The sequence below is a fragment of the Pelobates fuscus genome, chromosome 4 (genome assembly GCF_036172605.1).
Source record: "Pelobates fuscus isolate aPelFus1 chromosome 4, aPelFus1.pri, whole genome shotgun sequence".
Classification (NCBI taxonomy): Eukaryota; Metazoa; Chordata; class Amphibia; order Anura; family Pelobatidae; genus Pelobates; species Pelobates fuscus.
The window spans coordinates 99,727,775-99,753,180 of NC_086320.1; the positions used below are offsets into that span (position 1 = coordinate 99,727,775).

The window sequence follows — 25,406 nt, forward strand, 5'->3', positions numbered from 1 at the left end:
ATAGAACAATATCGGACCTCTGAAAAGTATAAGCATGCATATGGACTCAGTACTGTGTTTGGACCCCTTTTGAAGCAATTACTGCCTTAATGCGGCGTGGCATGGAAGCTATCAGCCTGTGACACTGCTGAGGTGTTATGGAAGACCAGGATGCTTCAATAGCGGTCTTCAGCTCTTCTGCATTGTTCGGTCTCATGTCTCTCATCTTTCTCTTGGAAATGCCGCATAGATTCTCAATGGAGTCAGGTCAGGCGAGTTTGCTGGCCAATTAAGCACAGTAATCCCACGGTCATTGAACCAGGCTTTGGTGCTTTTGGCAGTGTGGGCAGGTGCCAAGTCCTGCTGGAAAATGAAGTCCGCATCCCCATAAAACTCGTCTACAGAAGGAAGCATGAAGTGCTCCAAAATCTCCTGGTAGACGGCTGCGTTGACCCTGGACTTAATGAAGCACAGTGGACCAACGCCAGCAGAAGACATGGCTCCCCAAATCAACACAGACTGTAGAAACTTCACACTGGACTTCAATCATCTTGCAGTGTGTGCCTCTCCATTCTTCCTCCAGACTCTGGGTCCTTGGTTTCAAAATAAGATGCAAAAGTAGCTCTCATCAGAAAAGAGGACTTTGGACCACTGAGCAACAGACCAGGTCTGTTTTTCTTTAGCCCAGGTAAGACACTTCCGACGTTGTTTGTTGTTCAGGATCGGCTTGACAAGAGGAATATGACATCTAAAGCCCATGTCCAGGATCCGTCTGTGTGTGGTGGCTCTTGATGCACTGACTCCAGCCTCAGTCCACTCCTTGTGAAAGTCCCCAACACTTTTGAAAGGCCTTTTCCTGACAATCCTCTCTGTGGTTATCCCTGCTGCTTGTGCACCTTTTTCTTCCACACTTTTCCCTTCCACATAACTTTCTATTAATGTGCTTTGATACAGCACTTTGTGAACATCCAACTTCCTTCGCAATTACCTTTTGAGGCTTTCCCTCCTTATGGAGGGTGTCAATGATGGTTTTCTGCACAACTGTCAGGTCAGCAATCTTCCCCATGATTGTGATTCCTACTGAACCAAACTGAGAGACCATTGAAAGGCTCAGAAACCCTTTGCAGGTGTTATGGCTTACTTAGCTGTTTAGAGTGGGACACTGTCAGCCTAGAATATTGCACCTTTTCACAATATTCTAATTTACTGAGATTGTGGATTTGGGGTTTTCATGAGCTGTAAGCCATAATCATCACACTTATGACAAATCAGAGCTTGAACTATCTTGCTTTGCATGTAATGCGTCTATCTCATATATTAGTTTCCCCTTTTACGTTGCATTACTGAAATAAATGAACTTTTGCACGATATTCTGATTTTTCGAGTATCACCTGTATAGCTTGGAGGAAAGACTTTTTTGTGCTGAAAAACCCCAACTCGGCTTATACTCGAGTCATAGTCTGTATTATGGCAATTTGCATTGCCATAATACAGACTGGGGGCTGTGGGGGCTGCAGAGAGATGTTACTTACCTTTCCTGCAGCTCCTGTCAGCTCTCTCCTCCTCCGCCGGTCCGTTCAGCACCTCGGTCAGCTCCCAGTGTAAATCTCGCGAGAGCCGCGGCTCTCGCGAGATTTACACTGTGAGCTGACAGAAGAGCTGAACGGACCGGCGGAGGAGGAGAGAGCTGACAGGAGCTGCAGGAAAGGTAAGTAACATCTCTCTGCAGCCCCCACAGTGCCCATCCACTGGACCACCAGGGAAGGAGAGCCCCCCTCCCTGGCCAGCTAGCAAGCAGGGAGGGGGGACGAAAAAATGTGTATATATATTAATAATAATAATAATAAAAAAAAATAATAATAAAATAATAATAAAATAAAAAATAATAATACAATAAAAAATAATAATAATAAAAAAATGTAATGAAACAAAAAAATATTAAAATAATAATTAAAAAATAAAAATGCCCACCCCCCACCAAGGCTCTGCATCACACTCTGCATTACACACACACATACACACACTGCATTCATACACACACACTGCACTCATACACACACACACTGCATTCATGCACACACTGCATTCATGCACACACACTGCATTCATGCACACACACTGCATTCATACACACACACTGCATTCATACACACACAGCACTCATACACACAGCATTCTCATACACACACACTGCACTCATACACACTGCACTCATACAAACTGCATTCATACACACACTGCACTCATACACACACTGCACTCATACACAGCATTCTCATACACACACACTGCACTCATACATACAGCATTCTCATACACACACACTGCATTCATATACACACTGCATTCTCATACACACACTGCATTCTCATACACACACACTGCATTCTCATACACACACTGCATTCGATATATACACACACTGTAAATAAATATTCAATTAATATAATTTTTTAAGGATCTAATTTTATTTAGAAATTTACCAGCAGCTGCTGCATTTCCCACCCTAGTCTTATACTCGAGTCAATAAGTTTTTCCAGTTTTTTGGGGTAAAATTAGGGGCCTCGGCTTATATTCGGGTCGGCTTATACTCGAGTATATACGGTACATAAAGGGAAACAACACAGTAAAGGAGGAGACTATATGTAAAAAAAGAAAAACTACCACAACAAGAGGACATGGTCTTAAATTAGAGGGGCAAAGGTTTAAAAATAATATCAGGAAGTATTACACTACTGAGAGGGTAGTGGATGCATGGAATAGCCTTCCAGTTGAAGTGGTAGAGGTTAACATAGTAAAGGAGTTTAAGCATGCGTGGGATAGGCATAAGGCTATCCTAACTATAAGATAGGCCAGGAACTAATGAAAGTATTTAGAAAATTGGGCAGACTAGATGGGCCAAATGGTTCTTATCTGCTGTCACATTCTATTTAAAAAAACAAACAAAAAAACAGTAAAAGCTTTGTCCCCCCACTTCTTCTTACCTTTATCCAGAGAGGGGGACACACTGCCAGACCTGGTGGTCCGGTGGTGAGTAGTGCTCTTTAACCTGCAGCTCTTCTGGCTTCCGGCTGTCTGTACTTCTCCCGCAAGGTGAGTGCTGTGTTGAAGCATTCTCGCGGGAGGTGCTTCCTCCCAGCTCCCTCCTCCATCTGTCACGGATGAAGGGCCTCGCGGTCCGGTGAGGGAGATCATTGATCTCCTCACCGGCCCGAGAGGGCCCAATGCAAGTGAGCAGGGCCGGCTCTCCGTGAGCCGGCAGGGGAGATCAAAGGATCAAAGGATCTCCCCTGTCGGCCTAGGCACATGGGCAACTCTGTTGGGCCCCTATAGTTGTGGGGCCCCCGGGTAAGTGCCCAGCGTGCCTATGCAGAAAAACGACCCTGTCCCTGTTGCCTCTACACAGTTAGTAGTATGCACAATACCAAGGCTTATGACTTCAGCTGCCGGCAATGCTATTTCTCAGAATACTTCCTGAAGGTGGGACAATCACGTCCTGCATGTGTGATGATGCGTTTTGCCGAATTTACTGCTTCATCAGTGTTCAGTGATCCATCATTATCTATTACTGTGAGTGTCCATTTGTTTATTCATTTGTTGGAGTCAACAGCACTTCAACTATGTATTTAAAGTCACATTGCACTTTAATCATATATTGAAAAACACTTTATTTTAAATATTCTGTTGGGAATATTATGTATTGTGATTATTACAAACACTGATTATTGAAATATAAAAGCACAGGGTTTCTTTTATGTATGGTATTTGGTTTAGAGTGTTTTGAGCTATTGCAATTAATAGGGTTGATGTTTATAAGATTTATGAAATTTTTTACAATTTGGTTTATGGGATATCAAAATGTATTTATTATTCTAATTGCCTATTTTATTTATTATTTATTGCAGCTGGCTTGCAGTTACTGTCCCGACATGCTTCTCAGTTTAGTATCTATCTCATGGAGAAATACCAGTCCCTATATGAAGTAATGTTCAAGTGGTGTAGCCATTCAAACCCTGACATGAGGAAACTAGCAACTGCAGCCATAGAGGCCTTCCTTAAACAGGTATAGTGATTTGTTGAACTATATGTTTGGCAGTTTAAAACCTAGAATTTGTGCTGTTTGTTCAGCCATAATTTGAGGGTATCCCTTTAAGTGCACCCATACGTATTATACATAGAATAGACATGGCTTTCTTTTAATATCATTTACTGATTCATTCACTGATCATATCCTTACCCCAGTGCATTTACTACCAGAGTTCTCTGCAATTGTTTCCCAGTTTCCTTTAAAGAGTTAACCTGGGTGTAATCCAATACCTCCACCTTGCCTGCTCTTTGTATTACACACTAGTCTGTCACCTAGTGTTACAATAAGTTAAGATGGGTGCTTTATTGGAGAGTAGGTTATGAAGATAGTCTGTCTCCTGTACAGTGGGATTCTAGTTTAAGACTGGAGACTAAAATAGTTTTCTAAGAGAGCAGTGATTGTAATATGAGCCTAATGCAGGTTGTTTTCCATCTGGAAATGCATGTTATTAGAGGCTAACCTTTATTTATTTATATATATAGAAAGATAGATATAGATATGTTTCATGCCATGCTGTTTACAATTATTTATATTGCTATCTTTTTTTTTTTTAAATGTAATTCTGACTTGTCCTTTTTAGGTAGCAGTGATTGTAACCAGTGATCCAGAAGCTCACAAGAGTAAGATGAAATTTTTCATGCAGGAGTTCTATAAAATCATCAGAAAAATGGAGTCCGGTAACAAGGAATTGGTTATAGCTATTCGAGGCTATGGCCTTTTTGCTGGGGTATGGCCATCTTCCACCTTGTTTTTATTATAAAGTAAAGTGACTATTTATGTGTGTACATGGAACATAATTAGTTCATTCCCAGCTGCAGTTCCACTCATTGCCTAAGATGGGTCTAATTTACATGATAATCAGATAGTAGACATATCGGTAGCCATATTATCCAGCAGGTGAGAGAACTTTGGTTCTTTGGACAGATCTGTTACTAAGAAAGCAAAATATACTCTTAATGTTTTTATTGTATCATTTTCAGGAGACAGACTTATAACTTCAATAATGTTTGCACCTTGGGAAGCCACAGTGGGAAGTAAGAATGGATGTGCAGGGTACTCTCTGCAGTGATGCAATTTTGTTATAGAGCTTAGCCCTTTTAAAGGGACACTGTAGGCACCATGACCACTTCAGCTCATTGAAGTCGTCTCAGTGCAATGTCCCATCACTGTTAACCCTAAACATGTAATTATTGCAGTTTTTATAAAAACTGCTAGGGTTAACTCCTCCTCTAGTGGCTGTCCACCACTAAAGGGACTTCCAGGGCTCCCCGGCACTCAAAGGTGATTTTTGGTCGCCTAAATGATGCTGGACGTCCTCACGCTATGCATGAGGACTTCCAGCTTCACCCGAATCCCCATAGGAAAGCATTGAATAATGGGTGCTTTATGGGAGAGTAGGTTATGAAGATAGTAATATGAATAATGCTTTCCTATGGAGAGGTACTAATGCGAGCGCGGCCATTGCCGCGTATGTGCATTAGGTCTCCCCCTGCCGGCTTACTTTGGCGGAGGAACGTGGGCGGAGTGCTGGCCCCCAGCTAAGTGCACCATGCAGGGGAGGGGCTGGGGCCTTGACAGAGGGGAAAGTTATAGTGCAAGGAATGTGAGATTTTTTTTCCTGGCACTATAGTTTCTCTTTAAGTCTTGTATCAACCTTTTAAGTATGTTGGCGAATTTGTTGGTGCTAAATGCTAGTAATAAAGGAGTTCTTCTTATGCCAATCAGTTTCATAAGTTCTCTGTGGAATAAATGTGGATATATTGCTACTGTGTACAAGTTATGTAACAGGGTGCCAGTTTGGTTTTAATTTACTGATATTTTTCTTTGTCTCTAAAAAAAGCCATGCAAGGCAGTGAATGAAAAGGATGTAGATTTCATGTATGTTGAGCTTATTCAGCGCTGCAAACAAACATATCTCACAGAAGCAGACACCGAGGAGGAAAATGTGTACCAGCTCCCCAATTTCCTTCAGTCAATTGCTAGTGTGATACTTCACTTGGACAATGTAAGTACACAAAATGACAAAGATTGGCTATATGTAAATAATACAGCATTAAGAATTGCTGCTGGATTTTGACTTCTTTTTTTCTATCTGGGTAATTACAACAGTATTTCTCTACTATGCATTTTTCTTCTATAAAAATACTCTCTGTGCTTATGTGTAATGATACATGCATGTTTGTTTTACCATATATAATATGTATTAACCCTTGGGGTTTATTCAATAAGTAGGGAACTGTGGTGAATACAGTCTAAAATAGCCAAGCTGTGATCATAGCTATGTTGATGGTTTTCACTGAAATAATTAAATTTGGCCTAAATTCCAATACAATTCTCTATCTTATGCATCTTCTTAAATCACAATTACTACAGTGCGCTGTGTTGCTATAGCTGTAGTTGATAAAACATGATGTTCTTCTTCTTCTGACAGATTCCTGAAGTATACACACCTGTTCTGGAGCGTCTACTGGTTGTACAGATTGACAGTTTCCCACAGTACAGTATGAAGATGCAGTCTGCCTGCTGCAGGTCTATAGTAAAGGTGTTCTTGTCTCTAGCAGGGAAAGGGCCAGTTCTATGGAATTTAATCAGCACTGTGGGTAAGTCACAGATTTGTGATATAGAGCTTCCTTTTGTTGTGCAATCACAATTCATAGGATAATCATACCGAAGTGTAGACTTTCATGTATGAACGTCTACAAAACATCTAATAAATAAACTCTTAAAATTAAGGGAAATTATAATTGTACATGTCCATATTTATGCAAAGACATAAGCTAGTGGTTAAAATCATGGCTGTGCTTTCACAACACAAGGGTTTCATGGCTAAACCATGTCTCTCAAGTATCCTTATTTGGAAGGACAGTCCCTGTTTTGGACCCAAACCCATCTGTCCCTCTTTCTATCCCAATTTTCCTCTTTTTTGGGAGCTCCATATTGTTGGTGTGTCTGAGTGTATAACAGAGCTCCACTGCAATAATACTCACAGTAATGTGTGGTTAAATACAATAAATGTGACATCAGTCTGTTAATAAGATGCAATGTTCTTGTTTTAAATTAGATTTCAGTTGTATAACTTGTTATAAGTAGTAAACCACCTAAAAGTTGTCAAAACAGCCCTGCCTCTGGCCACATTCCCCCCACACCTCTAAAATGAATGTGCCCCTCTTTGTTTGTCTAAAATGTAGGGGGTTGTAAAGAAAAAGCACAATTTCAACTGTTAAGGCGCATGCAGAAGTTCTGTGTAGTAGTGTATTGGAATCACATTTATTAAATGGTTGTAGTGGTATAGATTGTGACTTGCAATATTTCATTCATTGTATAAATAAGATGCACAATCTAAAGGAAATAAGTATGATAATTGTGCTCCAGATGTTTTCCAGATTCTATGATTTTGATGCTAAATATAAAGTATTTATAAAAACAATTAAAATAAAAAAATGTTTGTAAAAATATGATTACCGTATATTACAAAGAAAATGTTAAGTAAAATGAAAATAAGTTTAGAAACCTATGTAATATGTTAAATAGTGAAAAAGGAGAGATTTAATCTATTATGCTTTTGAAACATGTCCTATTAATACTGCGTAAAAGTGCACACATTGGTGTGCACAGGGGTAAAAGTGGCTGTTTTAATATATTTATTTATGAATTAATTGTTGCTTTTCCACTAAATGTCTTACAGTGCATCAAGGATTGATCAGAGTGTGCTCCAAACCAGTCTCATTTGCAAGGGTAAATTTACATTTTTACTTATATTACAATCGCTGGACTTTACTAAATCGCTGGACTATACTAAAAGTACATGTATATAGTGGCAGTGAAAAACTCTCACTAGGTTTCACTGAGTGATCCCTAGTGAGAGATTTTCACTGCCACTATATACATATATTTTTAGTACCCATTTCTGTTAGTACTATTAGTTTGCTTGTTTATTTTATTTTATTCAATAAAGTATTTTTTACTGAAGATCCATCACCCACTATTCTGCTTTCTGGGGATACCAAGACGTTTTAGCCATTTGTGGCACCCTAGAGCCTGCTATATAGAGTCTGGGACGGCTCTGGGCTATGTGAGTGATAGTCCAAACTCCATCCCCTATCTCCTTTTACGGTTTACACTGTTTTGTTGCTTTTTCTGTTTTTAGGCTACCTGTGTTAACCTGTGTTCCTCATCTTTAAGGAAATACGTTTGTATACATATTTTTGTATTTTATCTCTATAATATTCATTGTGTCACAGGTTGTTTCTCCTGGCTAGTATAAACACTATTTTTCCGTTTATGTACCGAAAAAAGACACTGGATAGGGGAAGAAACTCAGGGGTAATTCAGAGGTAGAGGATAAGGCCAGACCATCTTCAATCTTGAATTATATAATAAAGTCCTGGTTGTCGATCTGATGGCGGCTCCCCGTTGGCTGGGCTCAATGTTGTCGCTGGTTGTTAGGGCTTTTTGTCAGAGTGGCGAGGTCTGGGCGAGTTCGGAGCCTGAGATTCAGGAAACAGCTGTAACCTTCCAGCACCTCACACCGCGGGACTTTATTATATAAATTCAAGATTGAAGATGTTTGAATTCATCCTCTACATCTGAATTGCAGACAGGCCTGCATTCTCACAAGTTTCATCTTGTGAGTGCTTTTCTTCCCCCACTCAGTGTTTTTGTTCTGTAGATATTACACTATTGTGTTTATTTTTTTTCCTATATATTATTTTGTATACCTTTGCTGTGTGTGTTTTAATACTTGTTGAGTTCTCTGTTTTGTTATACATAATTGTATACTTTTGTAGGTTTATGCAAACAAATATAATAAAACTATTTCTGAGTTTTTTTGGGAAAATAAAAGCAAAATCCATAGATACATTTTGTTAGTTACGGAGTTGTTGAAAAATCTCAGTAGGAACATATCTGCTTTAAGTCTCTTAGTAGGTTATGACATGTTTGTCAGTTTTTCAATTTCAATTTCAGTTTAATTTTTTTTTTTATATATAACTAATTTTGTTGTTTCCCAATGTGTAATATGTTCCCCAAAGAGCACACAAATCTCACTCTTAATGCCTTATGCACAAATCGACCTCAATATTTGTGTCAAAAAGCTCAGTTAAAGAGTATTTCCCTTTTAATGAAGGGATTTCATAGGCTTTTTATCATATGCATATCTGTCCCCGTAGTACAGATTAAGTGCCTATTTTCAGAGCAGCAGACATTTATGGTCTTTTTTTTTAAAATCAATTTTAGAAATGTGATGTGTATATATAGATACATATATTATTTTTCTTTTAATTCAACAGTGCTTGAGGAAAATCCTGTAATTTTTTTAAATGCAGTTTTGGCAAATAGTTTTTATTTCTCGATTTTGTGTTGTTTCTAGTGGCTGATCTAACTGTATGTATATTTCATAGGATGGAGGGCCAGATTCTGACGATGTAGCTTCTTCTAGTGATATCCGAACTGGAAAATGGGCAGTACCCTCTTACAAAGACTACCTGGACCTCTTCAGAAACTTACTCGACTGCGATCGGATGAAGGTATAGAAGTAAATCATATTGCCAGTGGAGCCTCTCATCCACGAAGATGTGTAAACATTTAATGCATGTTTTTGCGTTTCAGTGTCTTATTTTTACAATACTGTATGTAGAATCCAATAAACTGTGAGAATCATAACCACTTTGACCAGATTTGCTCAGATTTCCCCATTTCTCAGGCAAGCAGCCTTCAACTATTCAAAGGATTCTCTTCTATTAGTTGAGAGATAGAATTGAGAGCTAAAATTGTGAATTGTGAAGTTAGAGCAGCATCTCACTCCGATTCCAGTTCTGTCTCCCATTCATTAAAATGATCGTCAGTTTTATTTGAGATTACTGTTTCAAGTACTTCAAAAAAATCAAATGAACAAAGACATACGAATGGTCAGACATGGCTGTTTATCATGGAAAGCTGCTGTACTATTTTTTGAGAGATTTGAGTGTGTGGAGTAAAAATGAGTATGAAGTTATCTATTAAATTCACATTGGTGCCCATAGTGTACCTTTATTATTGTTTTGGAATTTCTACAGCGCCAACATATTCCACAGTGCTGTACAATAGGGTGAATGCAGACAGATAATGAATATGTATTGATACAAAAGGATCATAAGACTTTGCAACCTTTAGCTTTTTAACTATTAAAATGTCTGTTTCTTTAATATTTCCAGTGTCTAGTGACATGCTGTTATATTGATCATTTTAGGTTACGTTCTTTCTTTTGTTTTCTAAGCAAAATATCCTTTTGGAGCCTCTTAATTAATTTTGTTCTTGTCGAGTGCTAGTGAGGAGCTGTGGGATTTTATGCAACAATAGGTTTTTAATTTTTTTATTTAAAGTGGTAACATCCATATCCATGTATTTAGGGGATGTTTGGAAAGGGGGCGGGGGCGGGGAAGAGTTGTTCTGCAGTGTTAAATACATTTTTAGATACTTTATTTTTTTTAATTAAAGGGATCCTATAGTGCCAGGAAAACAAAGCCGTTTTCCGGGCACTATAGGGTTAATAGGTCTCCGCCTCCCTCACACCCTATAGGGTTAATAGGTCCTCCTTTAGCCACTTACCTGAATCCAGAACCGATGTCCCATCGAAGCTGGGTCATTATTCAATGCTTTCCTATGGGGAAAATCTGACGCTGGAGGTCCGAGAGGTTGTAGAGCGTCAGATAACGGATTCTGGAAGCGCCCCCAGTGGCAGTCTGGCAGACAGCCCCTGGGGGCCGACTTAGAGCTGCAATGTAAACATTGCAGCACTAAGTGCAAAAGAGTCACAGCACCCAGACTACTTCAATAAGCTCAAGTGGTCTGGGTGCCTACAGTGTCCCTTTAAGCATATTTACATTTAGAATTAAACTCTTTTTGGCCACTGTAATGTAGATTGAAGAGATTATGAACATTTCATTAAGAATACAAAAAACAACAAATACAGGGTGCGCTGGATAAAATAAACGAAAACGATAACACAAAAAGGAAAGTCTCTATAGGTACAGTGTAGACCTTGAGTAAATGTTCTTCTGTTCTCGCTTTGGAATCGCAGTGGTTGGATATGAAACACAAAAGCAGAGAAGGGGGGGACCAATAGTGCAAAACCGTATGGTAGAGAGGATCACGAACAACACAGATGTAGAGAAATGCCAACTTACAATTTTTAGAGCTAAGCCCAGCTCTAGGTAAAACAGCTTACAGTGGTATTTGATACTCCCCACATGTAGGATATAACTGGGCAATTGGAGTCTCCACACGATTCTTTAAAACTTCTGAGACAGACGTCAGCATATAAAATATATAAAAGAAAAAAACCCAATGGTGCAATAACTTAGGTAGTACTGCAACAACAGACAACACAGAGGTCCTAAGAGTGCCAACTTACAATTTAGAGAGCTATAACCAGCTCTGAGTAAAACAGCATACAGTGGTATTTAAACTCCAAGCGTAGGTGGAATAATCCCCACCAGGGATTTCTTTATTCCACCTACGCTTGGTTCATAGAGCAGTGTGGCTGCTCTGAACACTGTAAGTACGTTTCTTTTTATCACTTTGTCATTTTTACATAAGGAAAACACTATGGGCCCTCTCTTGTGATTTTATTTTTCATAAGACCGGCACTACAAGCATCACTAGAGGAATAGTGTGCAAGCCTGTTAGCATCTATTGCTGCCTTGCACTCCTTTTTTTCCTTTGCCTCCTTTATAATAGGATGGATATCAATGCATTAAGACAAAGAGTGGCCAATAATGCAACGAAATGCTTTGGCACAGATATCCTGAGGGATTATACAACGAAATATAATAAAAATTTCCTCTTCTTAAAATTAGAAAGGTTATTGAAACAAGAACTTAAAGTAAAATGGGAAGTAGCCACACTACAACAATACATTATTGACAATATCACCCCAAGAGGATTAAGGTTGTTTAAAGAGCCTGCATTTTCAATAGAAGATTCCGAACTAAAAGAAAGATGGTATGAGGCAATGGAAGACTGCTCTTTTGTCTTTTTAGACATTATAATAGAATGCAGAAAAAAACAACTGATAGAATTAGACCAAGAAATTAAGGGAATACAGAGAATCTTGGAGCCCATGTTGGAAGATGATAATTCACAAGAAAAAATTATGAAAATATCGGATAATGTTGACAGATTAGAAGAGGATATCAAGAAAATCAAAAAGAAAAAATTTGTAAGAGACATGGAAGACTATAAGAACGACAGGGTCAGAAACTTCCATAAGAAATATAACACGCAATACAACCATACCCACCATCAGGAGGAAAAGGACACATATGATCAATCGAAAGACAACTATCAAGCAAAAAAGTGGGACTGGAAAACAACAAACAGCCGTAATCCAAAAGATAGAAGACCACCACAAACATCATCACAAGAACAACGTAAAGAAGGAAATCCTAATTTGATACCAATCAATAGGAACAAAAGGATAAGTGAGAAATGGAAGAATCCCAACACGAAAACGAAAGAGGATCAATTTGCAAAAAGAATAACACAATCTACAGGATATACAGGAGTAAAGAGACAGGGAAAGCAGAATGAGGAAGATGAAACTCTTAGAACATCGAACAAAATGGGAAAGCATGTACACAGCAATACAGCACAGGCAAATGGAAAAAGAGTGAAAGAATTAAGGCAAGAGAATACGGTTGAAACAAGAAGATCTGAAAATAATAGTACTACATCCAGAACAGGAAATACTGTGACGACACAAGCAGAGATCCATAATCCCTCTAGAGAGGAGGTTTTTTTAGGCAAGAACACAAGAGAAATCACAACATGGTTTCACCCAGTAACGCCAAAAAGGAGAAAAAGAAAGGACTTAAATCCAGAAGAGATAGAGGAGGAAGAAGAGCAGGAAATAAACAGAAAAAGAAACAAGAAGAACAGCCAATAGGCATCTTCAACCTTGCAGAAATCACGCTATCCCCTTCGCATATCTCAGCATTGAATAAAGGTTTGAAATTCGCTCCAACAGCGCATGTCGACAAATTCAATACCATGATCGACATTAAGAGATTCATTAGGAAAGTCAGCATTAAGAAGCATTTTGCACAAATTCAAGACATACCTAAAAAAGAAGAAACAGTGGATGTCTTCAAACATAGCAATTTGAAACCTACCTCAACTTTCTACCCCTATAACCAAGTCTCAGCTGGAATGGAAATGTTTGAGGAACTTGTCACAGAAGACATAAGAAAGATCAAGAAAAATAACTACCAAAGAAATAATCTTACGAGAAAAGAAATAGAAGCGTTGGAGAACCTATCGAATAACGAAGAGATATGCATTAAACCGGCGGATAAAGGTGGAGGAATCGTGATTATGACTAAAGAAAATTACTTAAAAGAAGCATATAGATTATTAGGAGATGGGGAAACTTATGAAAAGCTACCCAAGGATCCATTGGAAAAGATACAAAGAGCACTGAAAAATATGCTTATACAGGCTGAAGAGGTAGGAATCCTAAAAGCGTCAGAATACAAATTCCTGGATATAAATTTTCCGAAAACTCCAACATTCTACTTCTTACCAAAGATACATAAAAACCTGAGAACACCACCAGGCAGACCTATTATTTCTGGCATTAATTCCATCACTTCAAACTTGTCTCAGTACATTGATCATTTCTTACAACCATATGTATTTGGAGTGAAATCACATCTAAAAGACACAACGCAGATGATTCGGGAACTGGCTTCCGTGGTATGGAAGGAAAATCTCATCCTGGTATCCATGGACGTAACATCACTGTATACCATAATCGAACATGAATTAGGGTGCAATTCAGTTAAGAACACCCTGAGGAGGATTGGAGATCTAGAAGAGTCACAAATCACGTTTATAATCGAAAGCATTGAATTTATACTTAAGAACAATTATTTCCTTTTTGAAGACCAATTTTTCCTACAGAAGAGAGGGACTGCAATGGGGACAAAATTTGCTCCCAGTTTTGCCAATATATTCATGGGCGAATGGGAAAACAATTATATCTGGAACACCCACTCATGGAATAAAAATATCCATAGGTACAAGAGGTATATTGATGACATCTTTCTTGTATGGGAAGGGAGCATAGAAGAACTTGATAAATTTCTTGTATACATCAACAATAATACCTGGGGAGTAGCACTCAATACAATCCACAGCACTACATCTGTGGATTTCCTTGATCTTACCATCTATATTGAGTCAGGTATCCTGAAAACAAGGACACATTTCAAGGAAGTTGATGTCAACAGTTTCATCTTAACCCCTTAAGGACCAAACTTCTGGAATAAAAGGGAATCATGACGTGTCACACACGTCGTGTGTCCTTAAGGGGTTAAAGGAAAGTTGCCATCTTCCAGCATGGCTGAAAAATGTACCATACAATGAATTTAGAAGATTAAGGCGCAATTGTACAGACCAACAAGTATATATAGAACAGGCAGAGAAAATAAAAGAAAATTTTCTGGCTAAAAACTATGATCCTAAGGAAGTAGAATATGACCTACTGAGAGTGAAGGATATAGAACGCAGTAACCTGCTAAGAGAAAAGGAAAGAAATGACAGAGCAACACCACAGCAAACTAACCTTTTTCCACCCATCATTCTGGATTATAGTAAAGAGAATATACAACTTAAAAAGATCCTGATGAAACACTGGCACCTACTAAAAAGAGACAGATCTTTGACTAGTACCATACCCGAAAAACCCAGGATAATATTTAGAGGAGTTAGGAACCTCAAAAATAAATTAACAAATAATCATCTGAAAGGAAACAAGAAGGAAGGAAAAAGAACAAAAAAGGGTTTCTTCTACTGCAATGAGTGTATTGCTTGCAAAACCAGCAGAAACACTACATTGAAAGGAGTACATGAAATCTCCAACAGAAAAGTTAATAATCGTAATGAAGTATTTAAAATTAAGGACTTCATTACGTGTCAAAGTGTGAATTTAATCTACGTACTGGAATGCCCATGTGGACTCCAGTACGTGGGCAGAACAAAAAGACAGTTGTATATAAGAGTCAGAGAGCACATGCTAAATATCAAAAAGAAATTTATGCAACATACAGTATCGGCACATTTTGCACAGTACCATGGAGCAGATATGAGCCTTTTGAACTTTAAAGCCATATGCAAAGTAAAGAAACACTGGAGAGGTGGAGACCACACGAAACAGCTAGGCATACAAGAGATGAAATGGATATATAATTTAAATACACTACAACCAAATGGCTTGAATGCAGAATTTGAATTATGCCATTTTTTAGGATAAATAGCGATAGATAATAACCTATCGATTCCTAAAGAATAGTAATTCGGTCACTCACTGATCCATAATAGTATTTATCTCGAATCATAAATGATAGTGCCTCATAGGAGTACAATAATAATATATAATTAAGAGGCACAACATCATACTTATCTCCCCTCATGCAATTTATTCTTTTGCATTAATTATGGCATAGCTCTATCTATTTTCCATGATCTTTAGTTTAATAAACTGTTAGATTCCCTATGTGATAGGTGATCTCACTTTATAACCCCATTTTGCATTCCAGTGACAAAACACAACTTTCCAATATGTATACACCTTTAAATCAGAGAACATAGATTCGTAATTGTATCTAGTAAACTACTTCTTTTTTTCATATTATTTTTATGATTATTATTTTATTGTTGAGCATATTTTATGGATCTATATTGTTGTGAATCAATATTAGCAATTGGTAGAGAGTTATACCTACTTGTATAGTACTCACTGCAAAACATCGGATTGTGAATACCATTTTTTAATACATTTTTTAATACATTTATTTTTAAATACATTTATTTTTATACATTTAATTTTTAGTGCACTGGTATTACTCCCTTGGTTAGAAAGCACTAACAATAAAAAGTGTACCGATACATGACTGTATATTGTAGAAATGCCCTGTGAATTATGTCCATATATTGAAAGTTAAAAGAAAGACAGTTACGTTTGAATTTGTATCCAGCGGGAGTAACCATGGCGACACATAATAACAAAAATGTAACATTGTGAGCATGATCGCAAATAAGAATTTGAAAATATGTGTTAGACTATTCACATTGTATTATTAATGAATGTTATGGAATTCCAGAAGTTTGAAACATCGTTTTTGATTAAGTGTTAAATGAAAATCAGAGTCCGCTATAAAAGCGGCATTTACCTGAAAAGTCCGCATCCATTGATAAAGCCGTTGGAACGGAGAAACGCGTTTGGAGGGACACAACTCACATCACAGAAAGCCAGCGCCTGGGGAGCATTCACCTTCACTGTTACCAGCAAACCAACATCTGAACTGCTGATTTCGGGACGCCGAGAACAGCATAAGGTCTGCACCCAGCACTTTCTGTACTAACTAGTAGGCATACCGTAACGAAGTCCTACTATTATTCATTTAAAGATATCTGGAGTTTGTTTTAATTCCAATTTTAATTTATGTGAAGTTTTTTACATTGATACTTAGCTTCCAGCTAAGATTCAAATAAAGTCAATTTATTAATATTCTTATTTGTACAAAGGATTCCCTTTTTGTAGTGAAATAGTGTATCACTAATTTACCCCCTTTTTTTCTTTGCATTTTCATATTTTATTTGATCATGGAGTAACACCAGAAAACATCGGGAACAAAGGGACCTACACAGACTATTATTGGACTTTATTATTTAGTCTGTTGCATTTATTACATGAGTAATTTTATTGACGTTTTATTTGTGTATTTTTCTAGAGGCAAAGGGTATACTTTTCACTTATTTGCATATCACTAGAGGAATATCCTACACGTGGGGAGTTTAAATACCACTGTATGCTGTTTTACTCAGAGCTGGTTATAGCTCTCTAAATTGTAAGTTGGCACTCTTAGGACCTCTGTGTTGTCTGTTGTTGCAGTACTACCTAAGTTATTGCACCATTGGGTTTTTTTCTTTTATATATTTTATATGCTGACGTCTGTCTCAGAAGTTTTAAAGAATCGTGTGGAGACTCCAATTGCCCAGTTATATCCTACATGTGGGGAGTATCAAATACCACTGTAAGCTGTTTTACCTAGAGCTGGGCTTAGCTCTAAAAATTGTAAGTTGGCATTTCTCTACGTCTGTGTTGTTCGTGATCCTCTCTACCATACGGTTTTGCACTATTGGTCCCCCCCTTCTCTGCTTTTGTGTTTCATATCCAACCACTGCGATTCCAAAGCGAGAACAGAAGAACATTTACTCAAGGTCTACACTGTACCTATAGAGACTTTCCTTTTTGTGTTATCGTTTTCGTTTATTTTATCCAGCGCACCCTGTATTTGTTGTTTTTTGTTTTCTCCATTTTCTGAAGGGTTTGAGGGTAGCCCTTCCTTTCAGGTGTGCAGCTTTTTTTTCCCCCTTGTGATCAGTACTGTAGCGCTGTTCCCCTCCCACCTTTTCTCATTTCATTAAGAATGCCTTGTAGGTATCGTGGTACAAATAGTACATTGATATTTTATTGTTTCCAGTGTCTGTAGATGTAATTGAGAAAAGATTGTGCATAAAACGCTGAAAAGACTGGCTGAAATGGGCACTGAAAATGTTTCTTATTTCCCAAGATGCTTAGTTGAATGCTTGCTTAACCCCTTAACGACCTAGGACGATTCAGGACCTTCATCGGCATTTTTGCATTGCCGACCGGTGACGGTCCTGAACCGCCCTAACGGTGCAATGTACTTACCCGATCGCCGTCGTTCCCCCGGTGGTGATCGGCGGTGCTCCCGGTGTGGGGAGACTGTCTGCAGCCCAGACAGTCTCCCCGCGGCGGATTAGGACCCCTGGGGCCATGTGATCGCTCAACACAGCGATCACATGGTCACAATAGGTGTCCATGTGTCTGCCTGCAGGGCGACTGCCTGTGCTGACAGGCAGTCTCCCTGCTAGTGTAAAATAAAAATAAAAATAAAGGTTAATATTAATAAATACAAATAATAATTATATATGTGTATATATATATATGATAAATAGACCTATATTATATTTTATATAATATAGGTCTATATATCATATATATAATGTCATACTAAGTGTATTTTTATATTAATATGTACTTATATTAATATAAAAATACACTTATAATTAAATTACACACGTATATATATAAAATATATATAATTATATATATTATATATTATAAAATACAAATAATAAGTAAAGTAAATTAAATAACAATTTTTAAAAATAATAATAAAAAATATACAAAAATTATATCTATATGAAATTTTATTCTAACTGTATTTTGATATTAAAATATATATATTTATATCAAAATACACTTAGAATGAAATTTTATATATATCTGTATATATAAATAAAAAAAATAATACGAAATATACATGTGTCCATATACAAAATTACATAAATAATTATATAAATATAGACGTAGACTTCAAATATATAAATATGCATATATATTTAACTTCTACGTGCGTATTTATCTAATATTTTTACATAATTAAGTAATTTTATTAATTGCAGTTTGAGGGACCTGCCTGCCAACCCAGGCCGAAAGTCCAGAGAATTTAATTTGCTAGCACTGTATTTTACCCTGTAACTTTCTATTTCACCCGAAAACCTGTACATGGGGGGTACCGTTTTACTCGGAAGACTTCGCTGAACATAAATATTAGTGATTCAAAACAGTAAAACATATCACAGCGATGATATTGTCAGTGAAAGTGACTTTTTTTTTGCATTTTTCACACACAAACAACACTTTTACTGATGATATAATTGTTGTGATACGTTTTCCTGTTTTGAAACACTAATATTTGTGTTCAGCAAAGTCTCCCGAGTATAACAGTACCCCCCATGTACAGATTTTATAGCATTTTGAAAGTTACAGGGTCAAATATATGGGTCAAATATTTTTACATTGGAAATGGCCAGGTTGGTTACGTTGCCTTTGAGAGCGTATGGTAGCCCAGGAATGAGAATTACCCCCATGATGGCATACCATTTGCAAAAGAAGACAACCCAAGGTATTGCAAATGGGGTATGTCCAGTCTTTTTTAGTAGTCATTTAGTCACAAACACTGTCCAAAATTAGCGTTCAATTTAGTTTTTTACTTTTTTCACACACAAACAAATATGAACGCTAACTTTGGCCAGTGTTTGCGACTAGGTGGCTACTAAAAAAGTCTGGACATACCCCATATTGAATACCCTGGGTTGCCTACTTTAAAAAAAATATGTACATGTGGGGTGTTATTCAGAGATTTATGACAGATAATAGTGTTACAATGTCACTATTGATACATTTTAAACAATTTATGTTTTGAAACCGCAATATCCTACTTGTACCTATAGCCCTATAACTTGCAAAAAAGCATGTAAACACTGGGTATTTTAAAACTCAGGACAAAATTTTGAATCTATTTAGCAGTTTTTTTTTTATTCGCTTTTGTAGATGAGTAAAAGATTTTTCAAGTAAAAGTCAAAAAACATGTATTTTTTTCAATTTTTCATCATATTTTTTTTAATTAAATTACATGAGATTATATAAATAATGGTATGTAAAGAAAACCTTTTTTGTCCTGAAAAAAACTATGTAATTTGTATGGGAACAGTAAATGAGAGAGCGGAAAATTACAGCTAAACACAGACACCACAAAAGTGTAAAAAGAGGCCTGGTCGCAAATGTACAACATCGCAAAAACAGTCCAGTCCTTAAGGGGTTAATGAAATATGATAATTTATTGATGAGTACCTACTTTGCAATTATCTAACTTTGTCTTAACTATATTGGTAAATGAGAAATAGATTAGCCTAAGAGTGATTACTTGAAACAAGTTACCAAGTGAACAGTGAGTTAATTATTAAATAGTTATTTTGTTGTTTAATTGTGACTTTTTATTTATTTATTTATTTAAGGAATCCATTTTTTCTGATGAAATATTTCACACCATTAATTCGCCTCTGCAGTCACTGAATAGGTTACTGTATGATGAACTTATAAAATCTGTTTTGAAGATTATTGAGAAATTAGACCTTTCTCTCCAAAAACAAGATGCTGGTTACATGGTGAGTATATCCTGGCAACAGTAGTCATCCCAAAGGATGAGCATTCAGACATGCTTTTGCTCCAAATTAGCTGTTAGGACAAATATCAAACATGTCAACACTACTTTTATTTGACATGTGACCTTCCAGAAATATCCATAACACATGTACAATTAATGTACATGCACTTTGTCAGCCACATTGTGAAAATACAAAGCTAAGGTTATAAGTTTATTGTTACATATAACTATTAGAAACAGCGATAAGAGTAATGAAAGAAGTCACATGATCACACAAGTTGAAATATGTAAAACATCACTCTAAAACCATGAATATGCTTGAAATGTGCACATGTATACCTCTCTCCTAATTTGATTAATAGTGTGTGCATTTACAAGTGCGCGAAAGAGCTCTACATTTTCACATTGTATATTTACGGGCAAAACCTGAAAATAATAAACTATTAGTAAAGTCATGTTTGCACTGTTATTCATTTTGTTGGTCAGATTCACTTTATCTTTACACCAAAATTAGTGCACGTCTATGTTTGCACTATCTGAGAAATGGCTTGGAATAAAGCAATAAAGATATACTTAGGAATTAAATCATAAAATCAGTAAATACCACCTGCACGTCTGTAGAATGGATTTTAGAATGTTATAACCCCTTGGTTCCATACTATAGCTAACAGACATATAGATCTGGCATTTGTGCTTCAAGTAAGGCAAAGGAAAGTCTGAATTTGTACACAGATAATGCTATATTGGTAAAAGTGACAGCCATTATGATTACATTTGTGGCTTATTAATGACAAATTGGACCACCAGAAATATTACCCTTTGGCAATTTGGAAGAATTGTATTGATGTATTTGAACGTTTGTTGTAAGTTATAAATAAAAGAAATGATTTGACTAGTAAATTAGGAGAATTGGGGATTCTCAAACTACAATGGACAACATTAAAGATGACATTAGCTTTCGGAAAATATAAATTCAGATACCAACTGTGCAACAAAGCAGAGGACATTTTTATGTTCCATATTTTATAGGAATATTGTTCAGAGAAGAATCAAGTACCGTAATTAGCTAAGAAAACTTGTTTACACTCTAGGTTCTGGTAACAGGGAGTTGCAGGGTCTCATACATCACAATAATATAACAAGAGAATTGAACATTATTGGGAAGAAAATATACATTTGTCATATTTGTTTTTATTTCTTTGCATTATTATGCTTATATTCTTTTCTATTTAAGGGTGATGAAGAAATAAGTAGTTCCTTTGTGATCGCTACATCTGACCCAACAGCTAATCTTCACCCTACCAAGCCAAAAGATTTTACTGCTTTTGTGAACCTGGTAGAATTTTGCAGGTAGAGCATTTTATTTATTTTTGCAAATTCAGTGATTTTCAGTATATGATGTTGATTGTGTTTTATTATTCAATATGTAAAACATCAATGTACAGTATCCTGTTTTATCCTGTTTTGTAATAAATAGTATGATTTTGAAAGTAACTTGCATTAAAGACATACAGTGTTACAAATTGTATCATGAGATCTTAACATGAAGGCTTTTAATAGGAGATGGCCAAAAAGGGATCAAAGTTGATTAATCATATGAGAGCAGAGTAAAGGACGGGGGGTAACCCACAGACAATTAGAGGTAAATGGGGAGAAGGAGAGTCTGATCTCATTGCCTATAATAGGATAATGTAAACAATTTAAAAACTGAACTAGGCTTTAATCATTGGTTTAAAGATGCCAATAGAAAAAGAGACTCGGCCGTCGCTGTGTTACTAGACCACAAGTCAATAGTGGCAGCTACGGTAGAGGGCATGAAGAGAAAAAATTCAAATAGTAAAAGTATAGTAAGTGGTACAAGGGTATGTACAATACAGAGGAAGAAAGAGAGAGAAGGTTAAATAGTAACAAAACCCTCACAAATCATGAGGGATGAAACTAAAGATAGGATGCCTGGGCAATTCTCGTCAACTGACGGCGAGAAGCCCACGCAATTTCTTAGTTGGATCTAGTTGGTAGGTTCCTGTGTATTGACAGGAGTATAATCTGTCGCATGTCCCGGGTAGTTGAACAACGTTAATATAGTACACCGTACTTATGTCAATGTATCGGGGTCTAGGATACAGTACAGTGTTAACGTCAGTGATTCAACTGAGGGGGATGCTGCTGCAGATTAGGTTTTGTGTATCAATAGTGGTATACACTGTAGCATGTCCCCGGAGGTCAAATCTAGATCTTCACATACACTGTATTTGTGTCAGAGTGTGAGACACAATATGCAATATAATGTCTTGTGATACAATTTGACTGAGGAGGGATATTGCTACAGAGAAAGTATAACCTGTTCCTGTCACAGCGGGTAAGTCTGTAGTCAGGGTTGTATGCCGAGGAGTGTGTGTCCAACAGCGCATACATGTGTCTGAGTCCGTTATGAGGAGTCAGGAGTTCGCTTTATCGGTAGCAGAAATATCTACCATAAATGCCTATAGCGATGATACCGTGATGGCTAGTGACCTGGGTCGACAGGATCTCAAATGTATAGGTAGAGAAAGTAAGAGAAAGGTGCCTTCGAGGGTACCCGGTATAGGAAAGGAGGATAAGAAAGTTTGACTGCTAGAGAACTAACAAACTGACCCCTTAGTTTACGGAAAGGTACTGGGCTACAGAATTCCTTGCTGACACCTGTTGTGTATCTTGGTCGATATGTGTCTCTGACTGTTCGTCCGCTGTCTCCCCATAGCGAGTAAGTAACAGCGGTAAAGTTAAGTGTCGGGGGGGAGAGGAGATGACGAGAGACACGGCAGGCAGGGTCGGAAGGATATGATGATAGGAACAAAACAATCGTCGCGCCCCGACGCGCGTTTCGCCTTGCTTCAAAGGCTCATGAGCCTTTGAAGCAAGGCGAAACGCGCGTCGGGGCGCGACGATTGTTTTGTTCCTATCATCATATCCTTCCGACCCTGCCTGCCGTGTCTCTCGTCATCTCCTCTCCCCCCCGACACTTAACTTTACCGCTGTTACTTACTCGCTATGGGGAGACAGCGGACGAACAGTCAGAGACACATATCGACCAAGATACACAACAGGTGTCAGCAAGGAATTCTGTAGCCCAGTACCTTTCCGTAAACTAAGGGGTCAGTTTGTTAGTTCTCTAGCAGTCAAACTTTCTTATCCTCCTTTCCTATACCGGGTACCCTCGAAGGCACCTTTCTCTTACTTTCTCTACCTATACATTTGAGATCCTGTCGACCCAGGTCACTAGCCATCACGGTATCATCGCTATAGGCATTTATGGTAGATATTTCTGCTACCGATAAAGCGAACTCCTGACTCCTCATAACGGACTCAGACACATGTATGCGCTGTTGGACACACACTCCTCGGCATACAACCCTGACTACAGACTTACCCGCTGTGACAGGAACAGGTTATACTTTCTCTGTAGCAATATCCCTCCTCAGTCAAATTGTATCACAAGACATTATATTGCATATTGTGTCTCACACTCTGACACAAATACAGTGTATGTGAAGATCTAGATTTGACCTCCGGGGACATGCTACAGTGTATACCACTATTGATACACAAAACCTAATCTGCAGCAGCATCCCCCTCAGTTGAATCACTGACGTTAACACTGTACTGTATCCTAGACCCCGATACATTGACATAAGTACGGTGTACTATATTAACGTTGTTCAACTACCCGGGACATGCGACAGATTATACTCCTGTCAATACACAGGAACCTACCAACTAGATCCAACTAAGAAATTGCGTGGGCTTCTCGCCGTCAGTTGACGAGAATTGCCCAGGCATCCTATCTTTAGTTTCATCCCTCATGATTTGTGAGGGTTTTGTTACTATTTAACCTTCTCTCTCTTTCTTCCTCTGTATTGTACATACCCTTGTACCACTTACTATACTTTTACTATTTGAATTTTTTCTCTTCATGCCCTCTACCGTAGCTGCCACTATTGACTTGTGGTCTAGTAAGACAGCGACGGCCGAGTCTCTTTTTCTATTGGCATCTTTAAACCAATGATTAAAGCCTAGTTCAGTTTTTAAATTGTTTACATTATCCTATTATAGGCAATGAGATCAGACTCTCCTTCTCCCCATTTACCTTTAACATGAAGGCATTCAGAATTTTCAGTCAATTCACCAAAACCTTGAGACTGTGCATATGTGAGTGAGGAGACATAGATATCACTAGCCTCTGGTCCTGTGAAGAGTATTTCCAGAGCCTCTTACAGCATGCCAAGGAAAGGAACGATTGCTTGGTTCCAGTTCACCTCTGGACCATATAATCTCTCCAGAAAGCCCACGTCTGGGCAGAATTGTCTGCACATCTGTGCATGGAGACAGTAAGATTTTCCATGTCATAGGTCCCCTCCACCTTGGCTATCACCGTTGAGTAGTGGGCACCTCTATCATGTGCCATTTAGTAGGGAGCAAAGACTTGGTGACATGCAAGAGATGTCTAGTAATTTTTTATTAATTTTTTTATATGCAGAAAGAGGTAGTATGCTGTGATAGAGGTTGGAAGGGCAGGTCTGAATCCAGGATTGCGTTTATTTTTGTGTGTATGCTGTGCCAATATCCAGTGATGTTTGGGCAGTACCACCATATGTGACTATCGGTGTAATAGTTTTTGGATGTTGTTTCGCATCTGATACATTAGGGATTCTCACTATCTTGAACAAGTATATCCTTTTAGTTTCCTTGATATCTATCTATCTATCTATCTATCTATATCTATATATATATATATATATATATATATAGATATAGATAGATAGATATCTATAGGACTCCATCAATTTGTCTGTTGTTACTTTACAGTCTAGAAATCCTTGTTTATAACAGTTTTCATATTGAGCATGTTATGTTTTTTTTAGTGCAATATTACCAAACAAGCATGTGGAATACTTTGAACCATGGGTATATGTGTTTGGTTATGAACTCGTGCTTCAATCTACACGCTCGCCGCTGATCAGTGGTTTCTACAGGCTTCTGTCAATTGCAATGAAAAATGCAAAACAATTAAAATATTTTCAGGTACGTTATGCACTTTGAGATTTTTAAGTGTCTTATTACGTTATCCAATTTAAATTTTGGCCAAACATCAATTGGACACTGTGCTAGTGTCATGCTTTAGCCTTTTTTTTTTTTTTTTTTTTTTTACATTAAGTGTATGCAAATGCAAGAAATTATTGCAGTATGCAAAGACTTATATCATATAACAAGGATTGCTTGCCATG

At 37.5% G+C, this 25,406-nt stretch overlaps 1 protein-coding gene across 1 annotated transcript in view; it reads left to right on the forward strand.

Annotated features, from left to right (window-relative positions):
* The window catches only part of PRKDC (protein kinase, DNA-activated, catalytic subunit), a 167,699-nt gene that overhangs the window by 21,822 nt on the left and 120,471 nt on the right, over positions 1-25,406 (forward strand). Inside the window, exons 10-18 of the mRNA XM_063451401.1 lie at positions 3,885-4,042; positions 4,647-4,793; positions 5,907-6,071; positions 6,498-6,666; positions 7,752-7,801; positions 9,466-9,591; positions 19,994-20,143; positions 21,377-21,492; positions 25,044-25,203. Coding sequence (XP_063307471.1) covers positions 3,885-4,042; positions 4,647-4,793; positions 5,907-6,071; positions 6,498-6,666; positions 7,752-7,801; positions 9,466-9,591; positions 19,994-20,143; positions 21,377-21,492; positions 25,044-25,203 — 1,241 coding nt within the window. The remainder of the gene's footprint in view (positions 1-3,884; positions 4,043-4,646; positions 4,794-5,906; positions 6,072-6,497; positions 6,667-7,751; positions 7,802-9,465; positions 9,592-19,993; positions 20,144-21,376; positions 21,493-25,043; positions 25,204-25,406) is intronic.